General features: G+C 40.8%; 2 protein-coding genes across 5 annotated transcripts in view; one reads left to right on the plus strand and one right to left on the minus strand.

The window, feature by feature from the left end:
- EDRF1 (erythroid differentiation regulatory factor 1) overlaps nt 1-17,811 on the minus strand; it is a 49,577-nt gene extending 31,766 nt beyond the window's left edge. For 2 of the 3 annotated variants that reach the window (XM_077822926.1, XM_077822924.1), the window contains exons 1-9: nt 17,636-17,811; nt 12,950-13,158; nt 11,918-11,984; nt 6,691-6,816; nt 6,015-6,139; nt 5,400-5,559; nt 3,101-3,202; nt 2,680-2,801; nt 970-1,081 (exon numbers count right to left, since the gene is read on the minus strand). In XM_077822926.1, the coding sequence (XP_077679052.1) occupies nt 970-1,081; nt 2,680-2,801; nt 3,101-3,202; nt 5,400-5,559; nt 6,015-6,139; nt 6,691-6,816; nt 11,918-11,984; nt 12,950-13,158; nt 17,636-17,725 (1,113 nt within the window). In that variant the 5' untranslated portion in view covers nt 17,726-17,811. The remainder of the gene's footprint in view (nt 1-969; nt 1,082-2,679; nt 2,802-3,100; nt 3,203-5,399; nt 5,560-6,014; nt 6,140-6,690; nt 6,817-11,917; nt 11,985-12,949; nt 13,159-17,635) is intronic. The other variant, XM_077822925.1, reaches the window with a different exon arrangement.
- A 226-nt stretch (nt 17,812-18,037) lies between these two features.
- Nucleotides 18,038-21,093, plus strand: part of TEX36 (testis expressed 36) — a 28,262-nt gene continuing 25,206 nt past the window's right edge. For both annotated transcript variants that reach the window (XM_077822930.1, XM_077822929.1), the window contains exon 1: nt 18,038-18,274. The gene's annotated coding sequence lies outside the window, so the exon portion shown is untranslated. The remainder of the gene's footprint in view (nt 18,275-21,093) is intronic.

Raw genomic sequence — 21,093 nt, forward strand, 5'->3', positions numbered from 1 at the left:
TTAAAATTTGGAGGGAGTTACAAGATACACCTATAAATATCAACAAATGATAGTTCAAAATGGAAATGCTGACACTGGGCCCTTTCATGTTTACAGAGCACTTCACACAACAGGCTTCCACCTAGCTTGCTTCCAGGTGCTACCACAATATATATCCTAAATACAAAGATTATGTTAAAAGAACATTGTTTAGATTACAAAAATCAAGCACTCAAAAGTAAAAAATAAATAAATAAATAAATAAAAAATCCAAGAGTTACAGTTGCCCAGGCATCCTTAATTCTACCTCCTTGTGCATCCAGTTGTACACTAAATGAGGCAGGAGTCCTGTGGAAACAAACTACATATGCAATCATGTAATTAAAGACACTATCACAATACACAAGGAGAGAGAATATTAAGGTTTCACCTGAAAGTTAGGACATTCCAGATTTACAAGTGCTTGACTTTTCAACATTGATAACATTCTTTTAATGTCTGATTTGTAATTTCCTAGGTTTCTGTATTTGTAAGGAAACAAAGCGAACTAAATGTCCCCTTCATGCATCTTCAGCAGGGCTTGAATTCTGAATACCTTCAGCACTAAACCACACAGTCCTGTATTTCAAATGGTAGAAGTATGTACATTAGCTAGCAGCAGGACGTGGCTGTTAACCCATTTTCGGGTGGCGGGGGGGGGGCAGAGGGGGCTCTTTTTAAATTGTTCATCACTTCAGCCACATCTGAACAGAATTTCATGGAACTAACAAGAGTGACATCTCTAGCCCCAGGACTTTGTTTGCTGTCAGTCTTTAAAATAAGGCAGGGACAAACAATGGAAGTATTAAGAGTTTCTCAAAAAAAAGGTTTATAAGAACTTTTCTAGTGCAATGTTGCTACCAGTTCCCACATAACCATTCATAATGGTGAAGCTGGTAATTAATCAAAGAATTGGTAAAGTGGACATAAATGTAAGACGTCAGGACTTACCTGAACAATTCCATTAACATGAAAACACATCACAAGCTCTGGGACGTTACATATTAAGTTGTCCAACCAATAGTCAATTCCTGTTAGCACGTTTATTGGCTTGTTGTTATCCCTACAACAAAAATATTTTTGGTATTGCTTGGAGCAAATAAAGATATTTAAGTCATCAGGGTACATCTAGTAGAGGTTTTGTTTGTTTTTTTTAAATCGCCACTTACAATAAATGTCTGTTGAGACTTTAGCTATGTGTGTGTCAGTACAAGGAGAACAGAGCAACCTTAAAATTGAGGTAAAAAAGCTTTCATTTGTGACTAAGGTTATATTTTAAACTAGCACATGTGGGGAGCTATACTAACCACTATGATGATATCAGGTTTCAGAGTAACAGCCGTGTTAGTCTGTATTCGCAAAAAGAAAAGGAGTACTTGTGGCACCTTAGAGACTAACCAATTTATTTGGGCATAAGCTTTCGTGAGCTACAGCTCACTTCATCGGATGCATACTGTGGAAACTGCAGAAGACATTATATACACAGAGACCATGAAACAATACCTCCTTTCATGGTCTCTTGTTTGAAACAATACCTTGTTTCATGGTCTCCGTGTATATAATGTCTTCTGCAGTTTCCACAGTTCACATCCGATGAAGTGAGCTGTAGCTCACGAAAGCTTATGCCCAAATAAATTGGTTAGTCTCTAAGGTGCCACAAGTACTCCTTTTCTTTTTATGATGATATTAGCATCTGTTACTGCTAATGTAATGCATGCTATTACTGCCCTCACCATTTTAAAATTACAGCCCACATTATTACTGAGATCACCCATAGTTTTCTAAACACTTTTTAGGGGAAAAATTAAGGGATTAATAGAATTAGCTGGAACCAAGCATATTGCAAACTTTCTTACACAGTTCTTCCAAAGGCACCTCAGTTCTGGGCTGCATTTACAGTGCCCAGCTACGTGAACCTTGAGTGTCTTTTGAGCAAAGATGGCCCAGTATGCCAAGCTGACTTCAACTTTTTAAGTTTGCCTCCATCTTTCCCACCCTATGAAAGGCATACTGGTCTTTCCTCCCACCCTTGCTGTGGGAGACCAGGCTCCTTCACCTCTGCATGGGCAAGAAGAACCCACAGCAAGAACAAAAGAGTCAGAGAACAGAGTAACCACAACATCAAGTACACATTTTCAGTTATATATGGACAGTAATCCGTAACTGTATTTTACATGGCATCCAATACTAGCATTTGAGCATCTCACGAATATTAATGTATTTATCCTTACAATATCTGTGCAAAGCAGAGACGTGATACTCCCATTCTACAAATTGGGGATTAGAACAGAGATTAAGGGCCCTAATTTTCAGAAGTGTTGAACACCTACAACTCCAAAGGCAATGGGTTGCAGATAGTTGGCACCTCCAACCATCAGGCCCTAAGTGTTTTGCCAACAGTTACACCAGAAGTCTGAGGAAGAGCCAGAAACAGAACCAAGACATCCTGAGTCCAAATCCAGTGCCTTAATCACAAAACACACCCTTCTACTACTTTATGAAATCATTACCACTTCAATACTAGAGTATAAAATTAATCTTTAAATGCAGATTAAGAATTAAATTATCCTACAAACTTATATATACACAAAACTGAATATGAAACTGAAGCAACAAATGAGCCAGGTTTGGGATACACATCACATTAGTTTAAGAATTCACCTGAGACGCAAGCTCACAGCAGGGTATCTTCCACCTCCAAATATAGGCATATTTGATCCTACTAACATGTGAATGTCTTCAAAGGTCCACAAGATGTTCCGAACAAAGTCATTTTTAAGTCCCTTTGTTTAAAAAAAGAAAGTGTCTAAATAATCCACTCTGTTAATTTTTTCCTCCATCACAATCTACAGAATTACTATGAGAAAGCAAGATGCAAAAATAAAGGACAGCACATAAAGACTATGCTATGCGTTCACAGTAACTTAAAAGACCAAGATCACTGATGTCACAAGAGCTATTGCTACAGAAGGATTTAATTTTTCTCCCCTCGCCACCAACCCGAATCCAATTTAGACCAAATTTAAAACGATTTGTTAAACTGGGGATTGTTGTTTCCGCTCAGATTCCACAAAAAGCATACCTGACTGTTTTCCCCGTCATTGAACAAAGTACTCAGGTTTTGTTCTTTGGGGGCTGAGGCCACATGCCCCACTACATATGAGGGTTCAAGAGGCACACTTCCCTGTGAAAAGCACAAGGACATAAGGAGTGATTCTATTGCTGAGGTAAAGTCAGGCCATTTTCAAAAGTGTATATATATCCTGAACAGCAGAAGCATAAAAAGTGAAAACCTTAATTCCATCCTTATTTTGTTTAATGTATACAACTTTCTTCAGCTAGTGGCTTACCTCAATTCTTTCTTACTGTAGCTACTGCATTGGAATTCTAGTATGATTTGTTCAAAGTCAGTCTTCATTTACATATAAAAAATAGTTTAATTTCTCAAACTTTGCAAAATTAAATACAATAGGAAAGTGAAGAGAATTAAAAAAATAATAAATTGGTATCCAAGAAAAGTAACACATTCACAATCCTGGAGATTTAAATTTTCTATCCTGAAGTTTTATTTATCCACAGTAAAAGCATAGAATGTGCCGCAGCAGTGCAAGGTTTTCTGCACCACCTTGCAACACACCTGAACCACAACTTGGAAACAGTGCCTCCGTGGAGGAGAGAGAGCAGCAGTTTTCTCTTTCTTTCTCCATGCCTAATCAGGCATCGAGGTGGCTTTCTGCTGTGAAAGGATGGCATTTATGGTTCCACCTCAAAGCACATAGAATTGTTACAACTTTACCAATGCAATCTAGATTCTATGTGGTGATCTAGAGCAGAGAATCTTCATAATCCTTTATCAATCTGAGTCATCTAGTGTCCCTATTAATGGTAGAGTCTTCACAAAGGTGGGTGATCATTACCATCTAAATGTAAATAGAATGCTGGAGTTTTTTAAATGTATTAAACTTACATTAATTAGGAGGCTACTCTACATGCACAAGAAATACTACTTTTCATAATGTATTTAAACATCCATTGCACAGACTGAACTCTTAAAATGTTGTACAAAGTCCCTTTAACTTCAGAAAACCTTAATATTCACCTCTACTGTCTGATAAGAAAGAAAGAAAAACCTGGCTCCTATGCATATTTTCAGCCACAAGTCAATCTCTTTTGGCCCCTTTGTAAGCATTTATACTGAGGTCTGGAGCAATACTAACCAATCAAAATGCACACACAATTGCTTGTATTATATTGTATGAGTTCAGTGGTACCTATTCTACTCAGGGTAGCAGATACCATATGATCTCTGCTTACTTTGATATATAATCACAAAATAGATATTTGCTTAACTTTCTCTCCTTCATTAGTGTAAAATCTATTACACTTAATAAATTCATGACCATAATGAAGAAAATTCCAGGTATGTTCAAAAAATACATTCTGAATGACTGATTTAAAAACTAACTACCTGTCTACAGACACTCTTTTGGTGAGCATCTTAAACATAAATACAGTTTGACCAAGATTTTGCTTCAGTAAGTCTGGATGTTTGCTTCAACATCAATAAATACTGGAATAATATTAACATGCACTGTGGAAAGAAAGTATTCTGAAATTCTTCCAGATTTCAGGTTCATCCATTTCAGCCCATGTCAATGCTACAAAAGATGATGATCACCACGCCTTAGCACATCCTCACAGTACCAGAAAAAAGGCTAAAATAGAAGCTCAGTGGAATCAACACAGGAAACAGAATAAGGAAAGAGTCATCTTTTTTCAGTACGACTGTTGAAGAAACAAATTGTCAAAATACAGTTCCTTTAAGATTGCGATTGACAAACCAACAAAGAACAAAAATGTGCAAATACGATTTTTCACACTAACTCAGTATTGCAACACAATGTATGAAAAAATCACTTTTCTCAGACCCTCCCATACTTTCGTGTTCTAGGAGCAGGCAGGACATTCAAGTTACATTTATATGGCTATATTTTTATTCCAGTTTTTTTATGATCAAGTATACTAAAATGGAGCCATAAATGGAAGGCAATGGCTCATTCTGGAATGAAACCCAACATTAGAATTATATATAGAAAACACATTAATCCTATTTAAGGAAAATCAATTATAAGCAAAATTAGTTTCTGATGTCTATCTGTATACAGCTCATAAAGCATTAGGTACCATATATTACTGCTCAAGGAAAGCCAAAAATGGTGCTTTTAGAGTCTAGTTGAGCAAGGCTTCTTCTATACGTTAGATTCTGCTTCTTTAGATAAAAGGAGGACTCTTGACTACTACATTTTTATAGCTTATATCAGACACCAAATACCTCTCTCCTATAAAAATTAAAGGTCTGTTAAGATTTAATCCATACTAACCTGGTTAGAAGAACCTGGATCTTCAGATACTGATGAAGGCATTTCAAAAGGGGCTGGCCAGGAAGCCCTTCCTACTTCATCACTCTCATCAGGAAGTGGATCTTCATGATGCTGTTCTGCAGTGGAAGACACTGGCTGAGCCGCTCCATCACCATTAATGCTGACAGAAAGACACATTCAAAGAGACTGAATTTGAGATTGTTATAATATTTAATGCCTAACCGATATTTACTGCATTTTATTTTCACAAAAGAGACACAAATGCGGATTTAGTTAAAAACTACTCAGCAACACCCATCTTGTAAATTCATCAGTTAGAGCAGAAAGACAGGTGTCCAGGATCATGTTAAAAATCCTTGAAAATTACGTGTTTTTCCCCGAGAGAGCAGTACTGCAACGTGTTTTCAACTAAATCATGCTCCAATACTAAAATATTTTAAATAAAGAACTTACTTGTATCAGCGTTATGTTCTTAAAACTACATCCTCTGGATTTTTTTTTGGATAAAGAGACAGTTTCATATCTTTAACTTTTATTTCAATATAACGAACCAGAGAAAAGTAAATTGGGGTAGAACTCACAAGTTATGCAAATAAAAATATATAATCAAACTACCTGTAATACAAAAACTTGGAAAGTATAGCCTTCTGGTACCAGTGTTCTTTACTCTTCTTCTTTCTTTGCCACTTCTGATCTATTAGTCTTTGATAGAACTCTTTAAGCCATGTCCAGTCCCCCGTCTAAGCAGCATAAATAAGCATGAAATTAATGTGAAATAACTTAGATTCTTTTGTTCATGTGTTAAGCATTTAGCAGATACAATATACCCATCCCACATGAAATGGCACAAAATAAAATAAAATCTGTTAAAAGATAAGTTTTTACAACAGTGCCTTGACATCTGAACTCTGAAATCAGTTATACTTAACATATTTCAGTGAAATCGACTCTTCAAAAAACAGATTATAGTTTCATGCAGTGTTAAAAGACTGAGTAATAGATTTGTAAAACTGTCCAGCAATATCAAAGACATTAAATGAAAAGGTGAGAAGGGGTATTTTAAGCATACAATGCCCTCAGTTAAAAAGATGCCTGATCTATTAGTGCAACCTGTAGTTCTATAGGAACTAGAGAGAATCCACGATAACTAAGTGCTTTGTGAACCCCTTTTTCGCTTTTGTATACAATTCTCAACAATTTTGCTACATTTGCTATACCTTTGTGCTGATAACACTGCACTTGAAATACATATGCCAGGTGGCCAAAGACATTAACAAAACAAATGGTTAACCTGAGATGATCTCATGAAGAGCTCCTGAATATCTAGCTCATCCAGTAAAAGGGTTCGTCCAATACGGTGTACTGCCATGCTCACATGTGACTTGCTGTAAGGTATCTTCAGAAGTTTTTTAATGTTCTTGCAAAAAGACAAAACAGAAAAGTTATATTCCCCACAATTACACTGAATTATAAAGAGAAGATTTACTAATTAGAATGTTCAGAAATGAAAGAATCTATCATGAGTGAAAAAAAAAAAATAGTACATTTTTTTTTTTTTTTTAAAAGGACTAGTCACTTTTTTTTTTTTAAATATCTTCATTCAGCCATTTAATACTCCTGAACCAAGTATGCCTCAACTAGGTTTTCAGAAAGCCTCGTTTCTCATCTGACAAACACAAAAGGCACCATTTATGACAGCACAAAGACCATCTTGTATCTCCACCTGTTTTCCACGTTCTGTGTTTCGCCCTCTGGCTTTCCTCCCCTTCCTCTTGCTCCTCTGGCCAAGCCTTGCTGCTTTTGATTTTAGCTGTAGTTCTAATAGTCCCCTCTGAGGGAGTACACCATGCTGCCCCAATGGGTTACCAATAAGGCTACGTTTTAGTCCTGGGTATTTTTAGTCAAAGACATGGACAGGACACAGGCAGTAAACAATTATTCACGACCCGTGACCTGTCCATGACTTGTACTATACACTCAACTAAATCTTAGGGAGTGGGGGCAGCCCAGGGTGCCATGGGTGCTTGGGGGCCCCAAGCAGAGGCATGGCCAGGCAGCTCTGTGCACTGCCTCCACCCAGAGTGCTCCGCAGCTCCCATTGGCCAGAAACCACGGCCAATAGGAGCTGTGGGGGCGATGCCTGCAGGCGGGAAGCAGCACGCAGAGCCACTGGCCATGCCTTCACCTAGGAGCTGAGGGATGTCACCGCTTCTGAGGAGCCTCCCGGATATAAGCGCCACCCAGAGCCCTCACCCCCTCCCATACCCAAACTCCTGCTGCTGTCGGGTGCAGCTGGCCCAGGGGCTGCTTGAGTTGCTCAGGGAGCCCCCAGGCCAGCCATATCAGCTGCTGAAGAAGTCACAGCATCTGTGACTTCCATGACAAACTTGCAGCCTTAGTTATTAAGCACAAGAGATCAGGATTGCTTGTCTATGAAGTTAAATCAAATGTATGTGCTCATCATTAGTCTAAGCAGAGCCCAATCCTATAGAAGTATATCTGGAAAAAAAAAAAAACCCAAGCCTTTGATATCAGTTGTCAGCACTCAAGAGATTACCACTCAGCATGCTACTACTTAAACTGCAGAGATTCTCCTTATTATGTGTATTACCACAGGGCCTAAGGGTCCTAGTCTTGGTCCCATTGTGCTAAGTGCTGTACAAACAAAACAAAAAAAGACAGTACCTGCACTAAGAAGCTTACAATCTAGGTATAGGACAAGAGACAACCAATGGATACAAACCAATAGACAGAGGAGTAAAAGGAAGAAATGAGACAAAATTGGTAGCATGATGAGCAGTGGTCTCAGTAATCTAGGCATCATCAAGCGTTTAGTAGGCTTCACAGAAACGGAAAGTTTAAAGTAGGGTTTTGAAGGATGTTGATGTATTAGCTTTCTAGATGTTTACAAGTAGCTATCTCCCATGCACCTCCTCCATGGTTGGGAGAAAGATGCTTGTTTGAAACTTTAGCAAATGAGAGATGATGGCACCATGGGGCCCATCAGAGGCTGGAGTCAACATCTCAGGAGTGAATGAGAGATAAGCAGGGGGGGATAGGCCATGAAAGGCCCTGAAAGCGAAGAGAAGCAGCTTATGTCTGATTTGATAGAGAAACAGGAGCCAGTGAAGGGATGACATGGTCAAAGCATGGTGGATATGAAAATTATCTTTGCAGCAGCACTCTGAATGGATATGAGCAAGACCAGAGAGAAGGATGATGAATTAACTGACATCATGAGAACCTAGACCAGAATTTAATTGTAGATGGATAGGAGAGTCTGTACATTGCATATTTTTTCAGTCTGACATCTCTAAGATTTAGACATAGCCTAGATGTGAGGGAGGGAGGCCCGAGTAGAAGCGGACACCCAGTTCAAGAGCCTAAATGATAGGCAGAATGGAGATGATGTCCACGGTGATTGAAAAATGAGATAGTTGGAAAGGGGGAGATTAAGAACTCTGTTTTAGCTGCTTTGAACTTGAGCCCACAGCTAGACATCCATAAGGAGATGTCAGAGAGACACCAAGATTTTAGATTGGACAGAAGGAGACAGGTCTGGAGTACGGAGGTAGATCTCAGAATTGTCAACATAGAGATGGCAGTTGAATTTGTTTGCAGATGAGATTACCCAGAGATAAGGTGTAGAAAGAGAAGAGAAGGGGACCAAGGATGGATCCCTGTGGAACCCCCATAGAAAGTTGTTGGGGGGAGAGGAGGATCCTCCAGAGAACATGCTAAAGGAGTAATGCGAGAAGTAGGAATAGAACCATGAGAGGACAGAATCACAAAAGACAAGATTTCAAGAAGAGGAGCATGGTTGACAATGCTGAAGGTGGCTGACAGGTCAAGGAGCTTGAGGATGCAGTACTGCTTCTGAGCTTTGGCTAAGAAAAAGGCCAACAGTGACTTGAGACACACAAGGTGGTCCAATAAAAGGTATTCCCTCACCCACCTTGTCTCTCTAATATTCTGAGACCAACACAGCTACAATTACAATGCACACAACAATTAATGACTTTGGCAAGGACAGTTTCAGTGAGTGGTCACACAATGAAATTAATAGGCAACAGGTTTAAGACCAACAAAATGAAGTAATTCTTCACACAATGCACAGGCAACCTGTGGAACTCCTTGCCAGCGGTTGTTGTGAAGGCCAAAACTATAACTGGATTCAAAAATGAATTAGATAAGTTCATGAAAGATAGGTCCATCAATGGCTATTAGCCAAGATTATTAGGGATGCAACCCTATGCTCTGGGTGTCCCTAAATCTCTGACTGCCAGAAGCTGGGAGCGGATAACAGGGGATGGAGCACTTGATATTGCCCTATTCTATTAATTCCCTTTGAAAGATCTGGCATTGGCCACTGTCGGAAGACAGGATACTAGGCTAGATTGACCATTGGTGTGACCCAGTATGGTCATTCTTATGTTTTGTTGAGTGCAAGAGGGGGAAACCAGATTGGAGAGGATCTAGGCTGGAACTGGAAGAGAGGAACGCCAGACTGCAATTGTAAACAATGTATTCAATGAGCTTTGAGATGAAAGGAAGAGGGTGGTAGTTGGAGATGCAAATAGGATCAAAGGGAGGGGGTGGTTTTTTTCTGTTTTGTTTGGTTTTGAAGATGGAAGAGACTAAAGCATGCTTGTATTGTGAGGGGAAAGAGCCAGAGGAGAGTGCGAGGTTCAGGCAAAGAGTAAGGGAGGAGATGAGAGTAGGCACAAGGGAGATCAGCAGATGGAATAGGGCCACTGGAATGTTAGAGGAGCAGCGCAGACAAGAATCTTCTGTGTCTGTGATCGGGAAGGAAGAGAAGAGAGTTATTGAAAAGGAATGGAAGGCAAGCTGAGTAGGAGAAAGATCATTTATTTTGTCAATTTTCTTTTTGACTAAATTTACAAGATCCTGTATGGAGAGAAGTGGAGACAAGATGGCAAAAAGGTGGCTGAGACTACAGACATGGGATTCTCTTCCAATTCGCTCCCCAGATTTCCTAGTGGGAATCTTACACAAAAATAAAAATATTCCTAAACAGCACTTGCAAAGGACTTGTGGGTTTCCCAATTTGTCTAAGTTTCATCCATTAGCAAATTATTGCAAATGGATTAAATATTATAGAGCTATTTCAATTAGCATGTGCTAACTTAGATCTCACATAAGTCCCTTTTAGCTGATGTTAACTGAAAAGAAAACCTCCAACGCTTTTAAAACAAGAGAGGGATTTTTAAGTGAAAAAAGTTTGTACAAATATGGTGACAGCAAGTTGATAGAGTTCTTGTTACTCAGGATCATGAAAATGAAAGTAGAGGAAAGAAGTTGAAAACATAAGGTAGATGTTGAATATGCTACAGTAAACCAAATTCTCATAATGAAAACATTAAAGAGAAATTGTGGATTCATGTTTAAATGTTATTGCATAATGCCACCACAGAAAATACAAGGTTATAGAATATTAATTATGAAAAGAAATGTTTTAAATGCTTGAATTTAATACAAGAGATTTTCAAAGCAAAAAAGAAACCCAACCCCCCCCTTCAAGAAGTTATACCAAAATATTGTATTTCTGCAAGCCCTACAAATATCTTTATTTGGAGATAATGGTCATCTTATGCCAATACTTTTGAGAGTATATATGACAGCTATCTTATCTGTTAAGCAAACAGTAAATGTTTGAGTATTTACCAGAATGTTTAATTATCAAGGTAAAACAGGAGGCTCTATTTTTAAAGCAGGAAAGGTTGGTCCCATAACAATGTTATTCCACTGATAGTGTTTTGGGTATAAAACGCTTCACTTAGATGCAATTATTTTGTTGGAGGGTCGTTGGCATAGCAGATAAACGGTTGTCCCCATACCATTACTGACCTACTGAGTTCTAAATAAGAGTATTAGGGAACAGACCTCTTGTAGGAGCTTTGAGACAGCAAGTCAGGGAACAGCTTGGCAATGGGTCTTCCTCACAACTATAACCTAGATACTAATATTTGACTAGGCGTGGGTATAAGCTACTAGAATGCTCTTCCCCTATTGCTAACGTGAGTTAGATATAGTAAAATTTACTGTAATGCATTCAAATAGGCTACTGAAGTGGTCCTCATCATGCTCTCATTCAGGTCAATAGCAAAACTCCGACTGACTTTATGGAGACAATATCATGAATGCTTGATTTTAGCAGCTCACCATTTCAATTTTTTCCCCAAATGTAAAATTATTTGGGGTGCCCCAATTTTCTTTTTCCATCCTCTTTGTTTCTCACTTTTCCTCAGTGTTCTTCTGTCTATCTGTATCTTTGGGTATGTCTACACTGCAAATAAAAACTCGACGCTATTTGTACTTTATTCATTCAGTTGTCACAACTTCCTTTGAACTATAAGCAAATAGCCAAAGTGAAATGAAGTTTTCTTAAATAATTTAATAAAAGATTAGTAAAACAAAATCATGGTAGCATAAGCCATTTTCTTAATCAAGATACCATCACAAAACTGAAGAATTATTGAACTATAAACGGCACATACCTCAGAATCGGACACAACATCCACATCATTTCCAACTGAGTCAATGAAGTCATATGCCATGCCAAAGCTATTTTAAAAAAATATTAGAAGTTTAAACCATTGCATTTTGACATTTAAAACATAACTGCTTGTTCCTCAAAGAACTTAGTGCCTCTTTAAGAAAACCCATTCTTTCATTAAAAAAAAAAAAGTTTGTGCATTTCCATCTGTGAACAATTCCAAAATAAAAAAAAAGGCAGAGAAAGTAAAAACAGGAATTCCTAATTAAAACACATGTATTAATTCTGCCCACTGTTTAATGTTTTTTTAAAAATTCCCTGCTGCGCACAGGGTCCACAAGAGTAATGTGCCACTTAAGCCCTAATTTGGCAATTTAAGAGGTGTAAGCCCTGTGCATAGTGATTTTCATCCCAGATGCCAATCTGCTTTGAGTGATTTGCACACATTCAGCAGATCATCCCAGACTTGACACGGGCTGTGATACCAGAGACGCCTTTTTTCATTGCTGAACTTTCCTTGTCCAATTTCCAAAATATCAAACCACCACGTTTTACTAATTATTTTCCTTAGGTATTTGCCACCTATTTTTATTTTTAAAACATACATTTATTGTAGGCACTGCAAGAAAATTTCCATAAACGTGTCCATTCTTATTCCTGAATTTCCAAGCCCGCAGCCAATTCCAGACTAACAGTAAGTAGGCTACAGATTTGTTTCAGAATACTATTCCATTTCCTTATATGATCAAAGAGCAGAATTCCTATTACTACCTCAGTCAATCTAGCCTGACCAACTGATGCCATCCAACTGCAGGTAGTCAACATGAAGTGAGTTTGATTGTCTCAGTCCATTTGCCAGCATACACATCGCAAAAGCTACCATCATAACTGGAATTCTTAATCACCTTCTAAGCAAGACGGGATTAAAGCATACTGGGTGAGGGAAGGCAAGGGAGAGTGCAAAGACAGAGAAAGAAGGAGAAACAGAAGGGATAACAGAGAATAGGACAATTTGTAGTGATGTCAGTGTTACCTTGAAAATAGTTTGCTTTTCTTGCTGTTGCCAAGAATGGTTGTTCCTGCTGGCCCCAGTTTGGCGCTTTCACGTAACCAATTGGCAGGTGGAAGTTTCAAATCAGTCTTCTCTTGAAGACGGGCAAATGCTGCTTGTGGTGGGGCAGATGAATATTTCACCACAGCACTGCTTTTTACTTCGTTGCCGCCAAGAAATAACACTGATCCCTAGTTTGCAGAACAGAAATTAGAGTCCTTCATTCATAAATTAGTTTCTTAAAAAGTTATTAGACTTTACTTGATGTCAATTCAATTCCATTAACTGACGATACTAGGAATACAACTTAATTAAGGCCTAATCCTGTAAAGATTTACACGTTTAACTTCCCACATTGTGATGAGTTCCACTGACTTCAGTAGTATTCTTAAGCTTATGCTTAACTTTATGTACTGTGAGAAACGCTACTTAAGTCAGTAGAACTTACCACAGGGCATAAAATGAAGCACATGCTTTATAAATCTTTGTATGATTTAGACTAAGGAAACATACTGCAGAACACTGGTCTCATTACAGATTAAGTATAATGCTTTTCACTATTATGTGCTGACTGAAATAAGGGTTCATAATTACATTTTTAACTAGCATACCTCAGTCCTGGTGTAAATATACAATTACTAACACAATTGAAGACAGGGTATTACATGTCAGACAACCTTAACTACATGTGCTGCTATGTGCTCTGCTTAAACTAGCGCCTTTCATTTTAAGCCTCCCAAAGTGTTTATATCTATATTCAGAATATGTATCATTCCCATAAGATTAGTAATAACCAACCTGTATCAGCATATCACAGAACATCTGAACATCAGAAGAACAAACAGCAACATAAATGCACTTCAAGTATTACCACGTAGAAAACTGAAACAAGCCCTCATTCTGGTGTTCAGCTGTTTTGCAATGTGCCAGTTGCTCATTTTCTACCCCAGAGGTTACTGCTTTGTAGCAGTAATGTGCACGCTGTGTGTAGGAAAGGTCCTGATTCTGCAAATGAATCTGAGTGAACAGATCCGTAAGCCCAGGCAGACCCCCAAAGACCTGAAGTGGGGCCTGTCCAGGGTCTCTTTACTAGAACTTCTGGTTTCCCAACGCTGCATACAATAGGTGTAAAGTCTGAATATGCAACAGTCATGCATAGCAAAAGTAACCAGTACTCTCTTATATGACAACAAACATGCAAATTCTTTTAGACGAATGCCTCTGGCAGCTTCATCTGGTCTACACTAGGATTTCTGACACTCTGGGCATAGCTACACTGGAAACTTCAAAGCGCTGTTGCGGGAATGCTCCCACAGCAGCGCTTTGAAGAAGTGAGAGTGTGGTCGCGCGCAAGCGCTGGGAGAGAGCTCTCCCAGCACTCCTGGTAATCCACCTCCACGAGGGAATTAGCTCCCAGCACTTGGAGCCTGCCTACACTAGCACTTTAAAGCGCTCATACTTGCTGCGCTCAGGGGGGTGATTTTTCACACCCTTAAGCCAGCAAGTTACAAGCGCTATAAAATGTAAGTGTAGACAAGCCCTTAGTGTAACTACACCATGCAAATCCCTACTCTAGACAATTTATACTGGTACAGTTTACTTTAATTTGAAACTGAAGCGAACTTCCCCAGATCAGATCTACACTAGGGATCTGCACCAATGAAGCTATACTAGAAGCTGACATCCTAATTTAACAAGGCTATTTTTGTCTGTCTTGTACAGAACCAAATACTCTGTCAGTGCACAGCAAATAAATAATAAAAACTGATTACCCTGTAGAACTAATCATTTGTAATATTCCTTTTTATTAGAAAGGTTAGCAACCCTGAGTTTAGTGAGACCAGAGGGACTCCTATATTTCATTTCTAATGACTATTTTCAGAGGGCTAGGCTTTGCAACCCAATGGGGCACACAAGCATAGATACCAACAGTTACACTATGGCTAAACACAACAAAGATTCAATAGCCATGCCCCAAACCCTAGTTTTGGCTACTGCATTAAAATTCCAAAGAAATATTAAGGAGAGTAGGATTTGGGGAGCGTGGGGGGAGGAAGAGGGAAAGGCAGAGTGAGGAGAAGGAAGACAGGCAAGAAGGGGAAACGGTTTGAGGGGGTGGGGGGGGAGGGAGAGAATTTAAGGCTATGCTGATTTCTTCATTGAAAAACATCCAAATGGTGGCTTTGGAGAGCTCCTCTTCTTTCCCCTGCAGCTCAGGCACCACACCACTACACAGAGTAATTTGGCATACTAGGAAGTTTGCACTGTGGTAGTGTTGGATCATATTAAAGAAGTTCTGTATTAAAATCACAAATGAGTTTGATTCCCCAGAGTTTAAATTCCAGGGTATTACTAATTAAGAGGTCTCTTAGTTTTTGGTACTGTTTCTCTCCCTCTATGTGTGAAACTTGCAAGCTGCTAATTGTGTTAGTACATTCTAAGACAGAGTCTGTTCTCAAAGCAATTCACAGAGAGAGAGACTCAAAGCAATACTCTAACAACAGAAACAGCACCCAGAGACTCCCCACCCTTTTGTTGTATTAACAATTGTGATTAAAATAGATATAGAGGATGTATGTGGATGGATGCTTGGTGTGGATAATAACTGAATGATCAGGGAGGTGCCAGCCTAAGAATCCAGTGTCCATCGGCTGAAGAAGGCGTCAAGTGGAAATAACCAGAGGACCCCCCGGAGGGCAGACTGGAATCCACCCAACAGCCTCAAGAATGGGAGAACCAAAGAACAAGATAACATCTTGGAGCCGTCAGGAATGTGCTATCTGCTGATTGATTCAGCAACAGCATGATGAAGCAATTCCCATAGACTGGCATAGGAAGAAATTCCTATAAAAATAGACTCTAAAAAGTGAGAACTTTGGGGTCTGATTCTGCAAACCAACTTCCAGGAGCATCAGATGAGCATCTGACAAGGCCCTGCTCCCTCCTCATGTCCAGGCCACCTGGCCAGTGGCTTGGCATGAGCAACTCTAAGGCTGGTAACTATGATAACAACCTTGCAGAACCTGTGTGTGTGTGTGTTTGTATGAATGAATGTGTGAATAAATATGAGATTGAATGGAATGTTATAACTATAACTAACTGCTTACTATGATTCTTTCTGTATTCACAATAAATGTGGTATTTTGCCTTTTTCCCTTTAATAAGATCCTGCTGGTTTTTATTTTATTGGTATAACAGTAGCAGTTCATTATTATCCTCACAGGGTATGTCAGTATACTACATGTTTGCACTGTTGTTTTAGCTGTGTTGGTCCAAGGACACAAGGAGGTGAGGTAATATCTTTTATTGGCTCAACCTCTGTTGGTGAAAGAGACAAGCTTTCAAGCTATACAGAGCTCTTTTACGGGTCTGGAAAAGGCACTCAGAGTATCACAGCTAAATACAAGGTGGAACAGATGTCAAACTGCAGTGTAGGCAGCAATGCACCCCACCTACTAAACTGATGAAACTGTACCTAATGGGTGTTCTCTAGAAGCCATTCTTACTGTGATAGAAGAGAAAGTGAAGCTAGATGTGTGGTATTATAAGTTTCGTTGAAAGAGGATGGCTAATGAACCCTAACTGCATAGAGGACGCTTATTAATAACTGCCAATATTTAAAAGGTCACCTTTACATGTTTACCCTGAAACCAGGTCACCTCTATGAAGCAGAATCCAATGAAAGAAATTGAACTCAGTAGTGATCATCGCAAGGTGCAACCTTGACAAGATAAATAGATGTTTATTTTATCTAAATTTAGCACATTTTATGGAAGTACTTTACAAGCTCTCCCTCATCCTAGAGAAATATATTCCCAGCAGCTCCTCTGGAGTAGGCCCATATTTGTTTCCCCTCTTCAAGACAGGAGAGAGCTGGCTTATTCACACTCCTGCGGGCCATAAATTATATCAACATAAGTGGTAGTGTGTATGAGCCCTAAGTGCAAAGTAGGGAAGAGGAGCATAGTCTGAGCACACTCAAATTAATTCTAGACACTGACCCTCTGACTTTGGGAAACAGACTTAACCACTCTTGTTTTCCTGTCTTGAAGAGGGGAAGGGCCTGTGGCAGAGCCAAGGGTTGAGCAGTGAGCACCCCCCAGCACAGTGGAAAGTTGGCACCTGTAGCTCCAGCCAGGAGTCGGTGCCCATACAAGGAGCTGCATATTAACTTCTGAAGAGCCTCATGTGGCTCGGGAGCCGCAGGTTGGCCACCCCTGGCGTACACTATCCCGAAGCGGCAGCCCACTCCACCTATCCAAAGAAACCGGCGGGGCAGGGCGGGGCGGGTCAGCCACCTCAGGGCGCTCTCTTTCTAACTGTAAGCCTGGGCGATGAAGGCTGACGCCGAGGCAACGGGAAACTGCCACCCTGTCAGCGTGCCGGAGTGACACCTGGTAATCCCACCGGTGCGGAGCGGGTGCCCAGGCCCCCTGGCTTGCTGACACCCCCTGCCCCGCACCTCCGGGGGAAACCGTGGACGATACCCCGGCTATGGACACCGGTGCGAGTCCGCAGGGCAGACACCCCGGCGTGTGTGTAGACGGGGGAAAGGAGCGGGCGCCCCGGGTCCAGGACATCGGGTGAGGGAGCGGAGCCCACAAGCGGACCGGGCCGCAGCGAACCGCGAGCTGCGGGCTCGGAGCCCGGGGGGAGGCTGCCGCTCACCTGCTTGAGCTCCTCAGGGTCTCCCTTCAGCGCGACGGGGCCCGCTTCAGCACAGGCTCCCCACGGCGGGGGAGCTCCTGTGCCCTCCATTGGCTCTGTCCTCACAGCCAGCCCAGCCCCGGCGGGGGCAGAACCGGAAGAACCGTGAGGCCGCGGCTGCCACCAGCAGCCCAAGAAGCGGAGGGGAAGGAGGAACGGAAATCTCGCGGAGAAGGCTTCTTCTCGCGGGACTTGCCGAGCGCAACTGGCTGCCGGCGCAGCCCTTGTGTACGCTCGCGGCTCGCAAACGTGCTTCGGCACGTGCGTCTTTGGCCGGGTCTGGCCGCGCGCCGGGCGCTGAGGCGTCAGCGAAGGCTGTACTGTGGGGAGGGGCTTGTTTCGTGTCCCTGCCTGTGGCCCTCGTAAAAGTAACAGCAACGAGTCCGTTGCGTGTTGGAGTGCGCGGAAGTGGCGCCCGTGTGTGCAAAGTGCAGCAGCCAGTAAGAGAATATCATAATGCCATAAATCCATGGTATGCCCACACCTTGACTACTGTGTGGCGTTCTGGTCGCCCCATCTAGAAAGAGCTATGTTAGAACTGCGAAAAGTAGAGAGAGGGGCTGGACAAATGATTGGGGTATGGAGCAGCTTCTGTGTGAGGTGAGTTTAAAAAGACTGGGACTGTTCAGTTTAGGAAAGAGGTGACTAAGTGGGAGTATGATGGCTATACAGTCATGACTGGTGTGGAGAAAGTGAATAGGGAATTGTTTTTTTACCTCTTTGCATATCACAGGAACAAGGTGTCACCCAATAAAATTAATAGGCAGCAGGTTTAAAACAAACAAAAAGTACTTCTTGAACTCATTGATGGGGGTGTTGTGAAAGCCAAAAGTATAACTGGGTTCAAAAAATCAAGTATTGGGTAGCCATGTTAGTCTGTATCTACAAAAACAACAGGGTGCCACCAGACTCCTTGTTTTGGGGTTCAAAAAAAGAATTAGATAAGTTAATGGAGGGTAGGTCCATCAATGGCTACTAGCCAGGATGGTTAGAGATACAACCCCATGCTCTGAGTCTTCCTAAACCTCTGGCTGCCAGCAGCAGGGACTGGACAACAGGGGATGGATCATTTGATAATTGCCCTGTTCAGTTCATTCCCTATGAAACATCGGGCACTGGCTACTCCTGGAAGACAGGATATTGGGATAGTTGGTCTATTGATCTGACCCAATATAATTATTCTTGTGTTCTTACAGTAAGCGATCTCCATGAGCTTCCTTAATATTAAGACTAATGGCATCCAAATTATTGCTTTGATCTGTATTTACCAGACATTCTTTAGCTGATGCTTACAGAAGTTACAGCACTCTGACTAGTCAGTTTAGCTTGTGTTGGGAACTAAAGCCTGGAGGTATGTTGGATAGTATAATTTAAAATTGAATGACAGCTTCTTGACACCTGGATGAGGTTAGGTAGTTACCTACACATGACAGATCTTTGCACTTTTATTTACATTTTCTTTTTAGTTAATGCAGTTGTCACTCACAGATCTCACTATCCATGTGTGTTCTTTTGTTAGCTAATTAGTAAGATGAGATGTAGAATATTAAAGCACCAGGAGCTTTGGCCCAGAATCTCAAAGGCATGCAACTCTCATTAAAATAAATGGTAGTTAGCCGTATAAATACCTTTGAGGAGCTGGACATTTGTACTTGCCTGCAGTAAATGGCTTGCAATGCTCCAAACCATTCATATTTAGTGTCAGTTTTTTCTTGCTGCATTTTCCACTATGGCATTTGGTTCCCTTTAAAGTTAGACTAACCCATCCACATTTTATAAAACAAGCCAGCATCATCTAAAATGCAAATGTCATTCTCTGAACAGTTTAGAAGAAGATAAAGACAAGTGTTGTTTAGTCTCTAGATTAGTCAGGACTTTTGGGTTCTACCTACAGTAGTGCCAAGACTCACTGTGGGACCTTTAGTAAATACTTCACCTCTCTATGCCTCCTTTCTCTGTCTGTAAAATGGGCAAAGCAGCCCTAGTATTCCGTTGACTGTTATTCTTCACTTACCTTCACAAAAATGTTTGTGAAGTGTTGCTAAAAAAAGAAAATGGCTGCCATGTCCACCTCAGATGAAGTGATCCCACTGTTTACAGATTCCTTCCAGAGAGAGATGTTGCAGATTATATCCCACTATCATCTGACAATTTCACCATTTGTTACCTTGAATTTCTCATTGACAGCTCTTTCCTTGTAGCCTGATTTGTGCCCTGTGATCTCATGGGGCTATTTTCAGCAGACAGAGCCAACTAGTGACAAGTTTGCTACATTTGTTCACTAGTACAATTCCCCAAGGATTTACTGGGGAGGATTTAATAGACTTCTGAAGTATCAGTGAAAGAAAGAAATATCTAATACCTATCTTGATATCTCTTTACCTAATTAGATATTTAATTGCTTGGTGTTCTTCATTTAAAATAAAAATAATGGAAATTCTAATTATTTATAAAAATGAGAATTTTAAACAAAGCATTTATTTATTGTTAGTTTTAGAGACTGTTTATCATATCTAATGTTAACAGTTGCTCCACTATTTGTGAGGTTCTGTCAGCCCTTCCACTGTAAGTCTCATCTTGAATGCATATAAAATATTTGCTATAAAAATTAATTCCAGGATGAATCTTGCATATAGATCTTATATGATAGGCACAGTTTCTAGTTACATAGTTCAGAGGGCAAATCCTGATATTCCCCATTCACCCAGTTTTATTAGGTCTCGCTACAGTTTCTGTGGAATCATCTCTAGCCTTGACTAACCTAAATGATTTTATATTTGCAAATTTTACCACTCCATGATCACTCCCTTCTTCAGCTCATCTAAAGCAATTTAATTAGGTCAAGAAGATATTACGGATTTCATGTTATGGGAACCCTTGAACATATTATGGGGTATATGTATGTAAACCTTCACTCATGGGGGAGGGGGAGGGGGAGGGAGAGGAGGAGGGAAAGGGAAAAGAAGTGGTTCAGAGGAGCTCAGCACCAAATGGAAAATGTGGAGGAAGGATCAATTCCTGGCTCTGCCACAGACTTAGTTAATTATCTTTAATGATCAGACATTCTGCAGCAGAATCAGAATGTAGCCCAGGCTGCAACTTCAAAGTGCTGTCTATATAGCTATTTTCAGAGCGCTAACGCAAGCCCACTAACCCAAATCTGTTAGCCTTCCATCTGGGAGGCTTACTCCAAATGTTGTGTAGACATACCCTTAGGGCAGGGGTTTCAAACTCGCGGCCCGTGGGCCATCTGCGGCCCACAAACCTCCCCAATGTGGCCCGCAGGGCTCCAGCAATTTTGGGGCCACGTCTCTCCCTTGGCCCCACCTGCCGCCCCCAGCACCCCCCCCAGGGGCCCCAGCAGCACAGGGGAGCAGAGCAGCATCTGCCTGCTCGCTCCACTGGCTGCCAGCCCCTCC

This window comes from Eretmochelys imbricata, chromosome 7 (genome assembly GCF_965152235.1).
Source record: "Eretmochelys imbricata isolate rEreImb1 chromosome 7, rEreImb1.hap1, whole genome shotgun sequence".
NCBI classification, from domain to species: domain Eukaryota; kingdom Metazoa; phylum Chordata; order Testudines; family Cheloniidae; genus Eretmochelys; species Eretmochelys imbricata.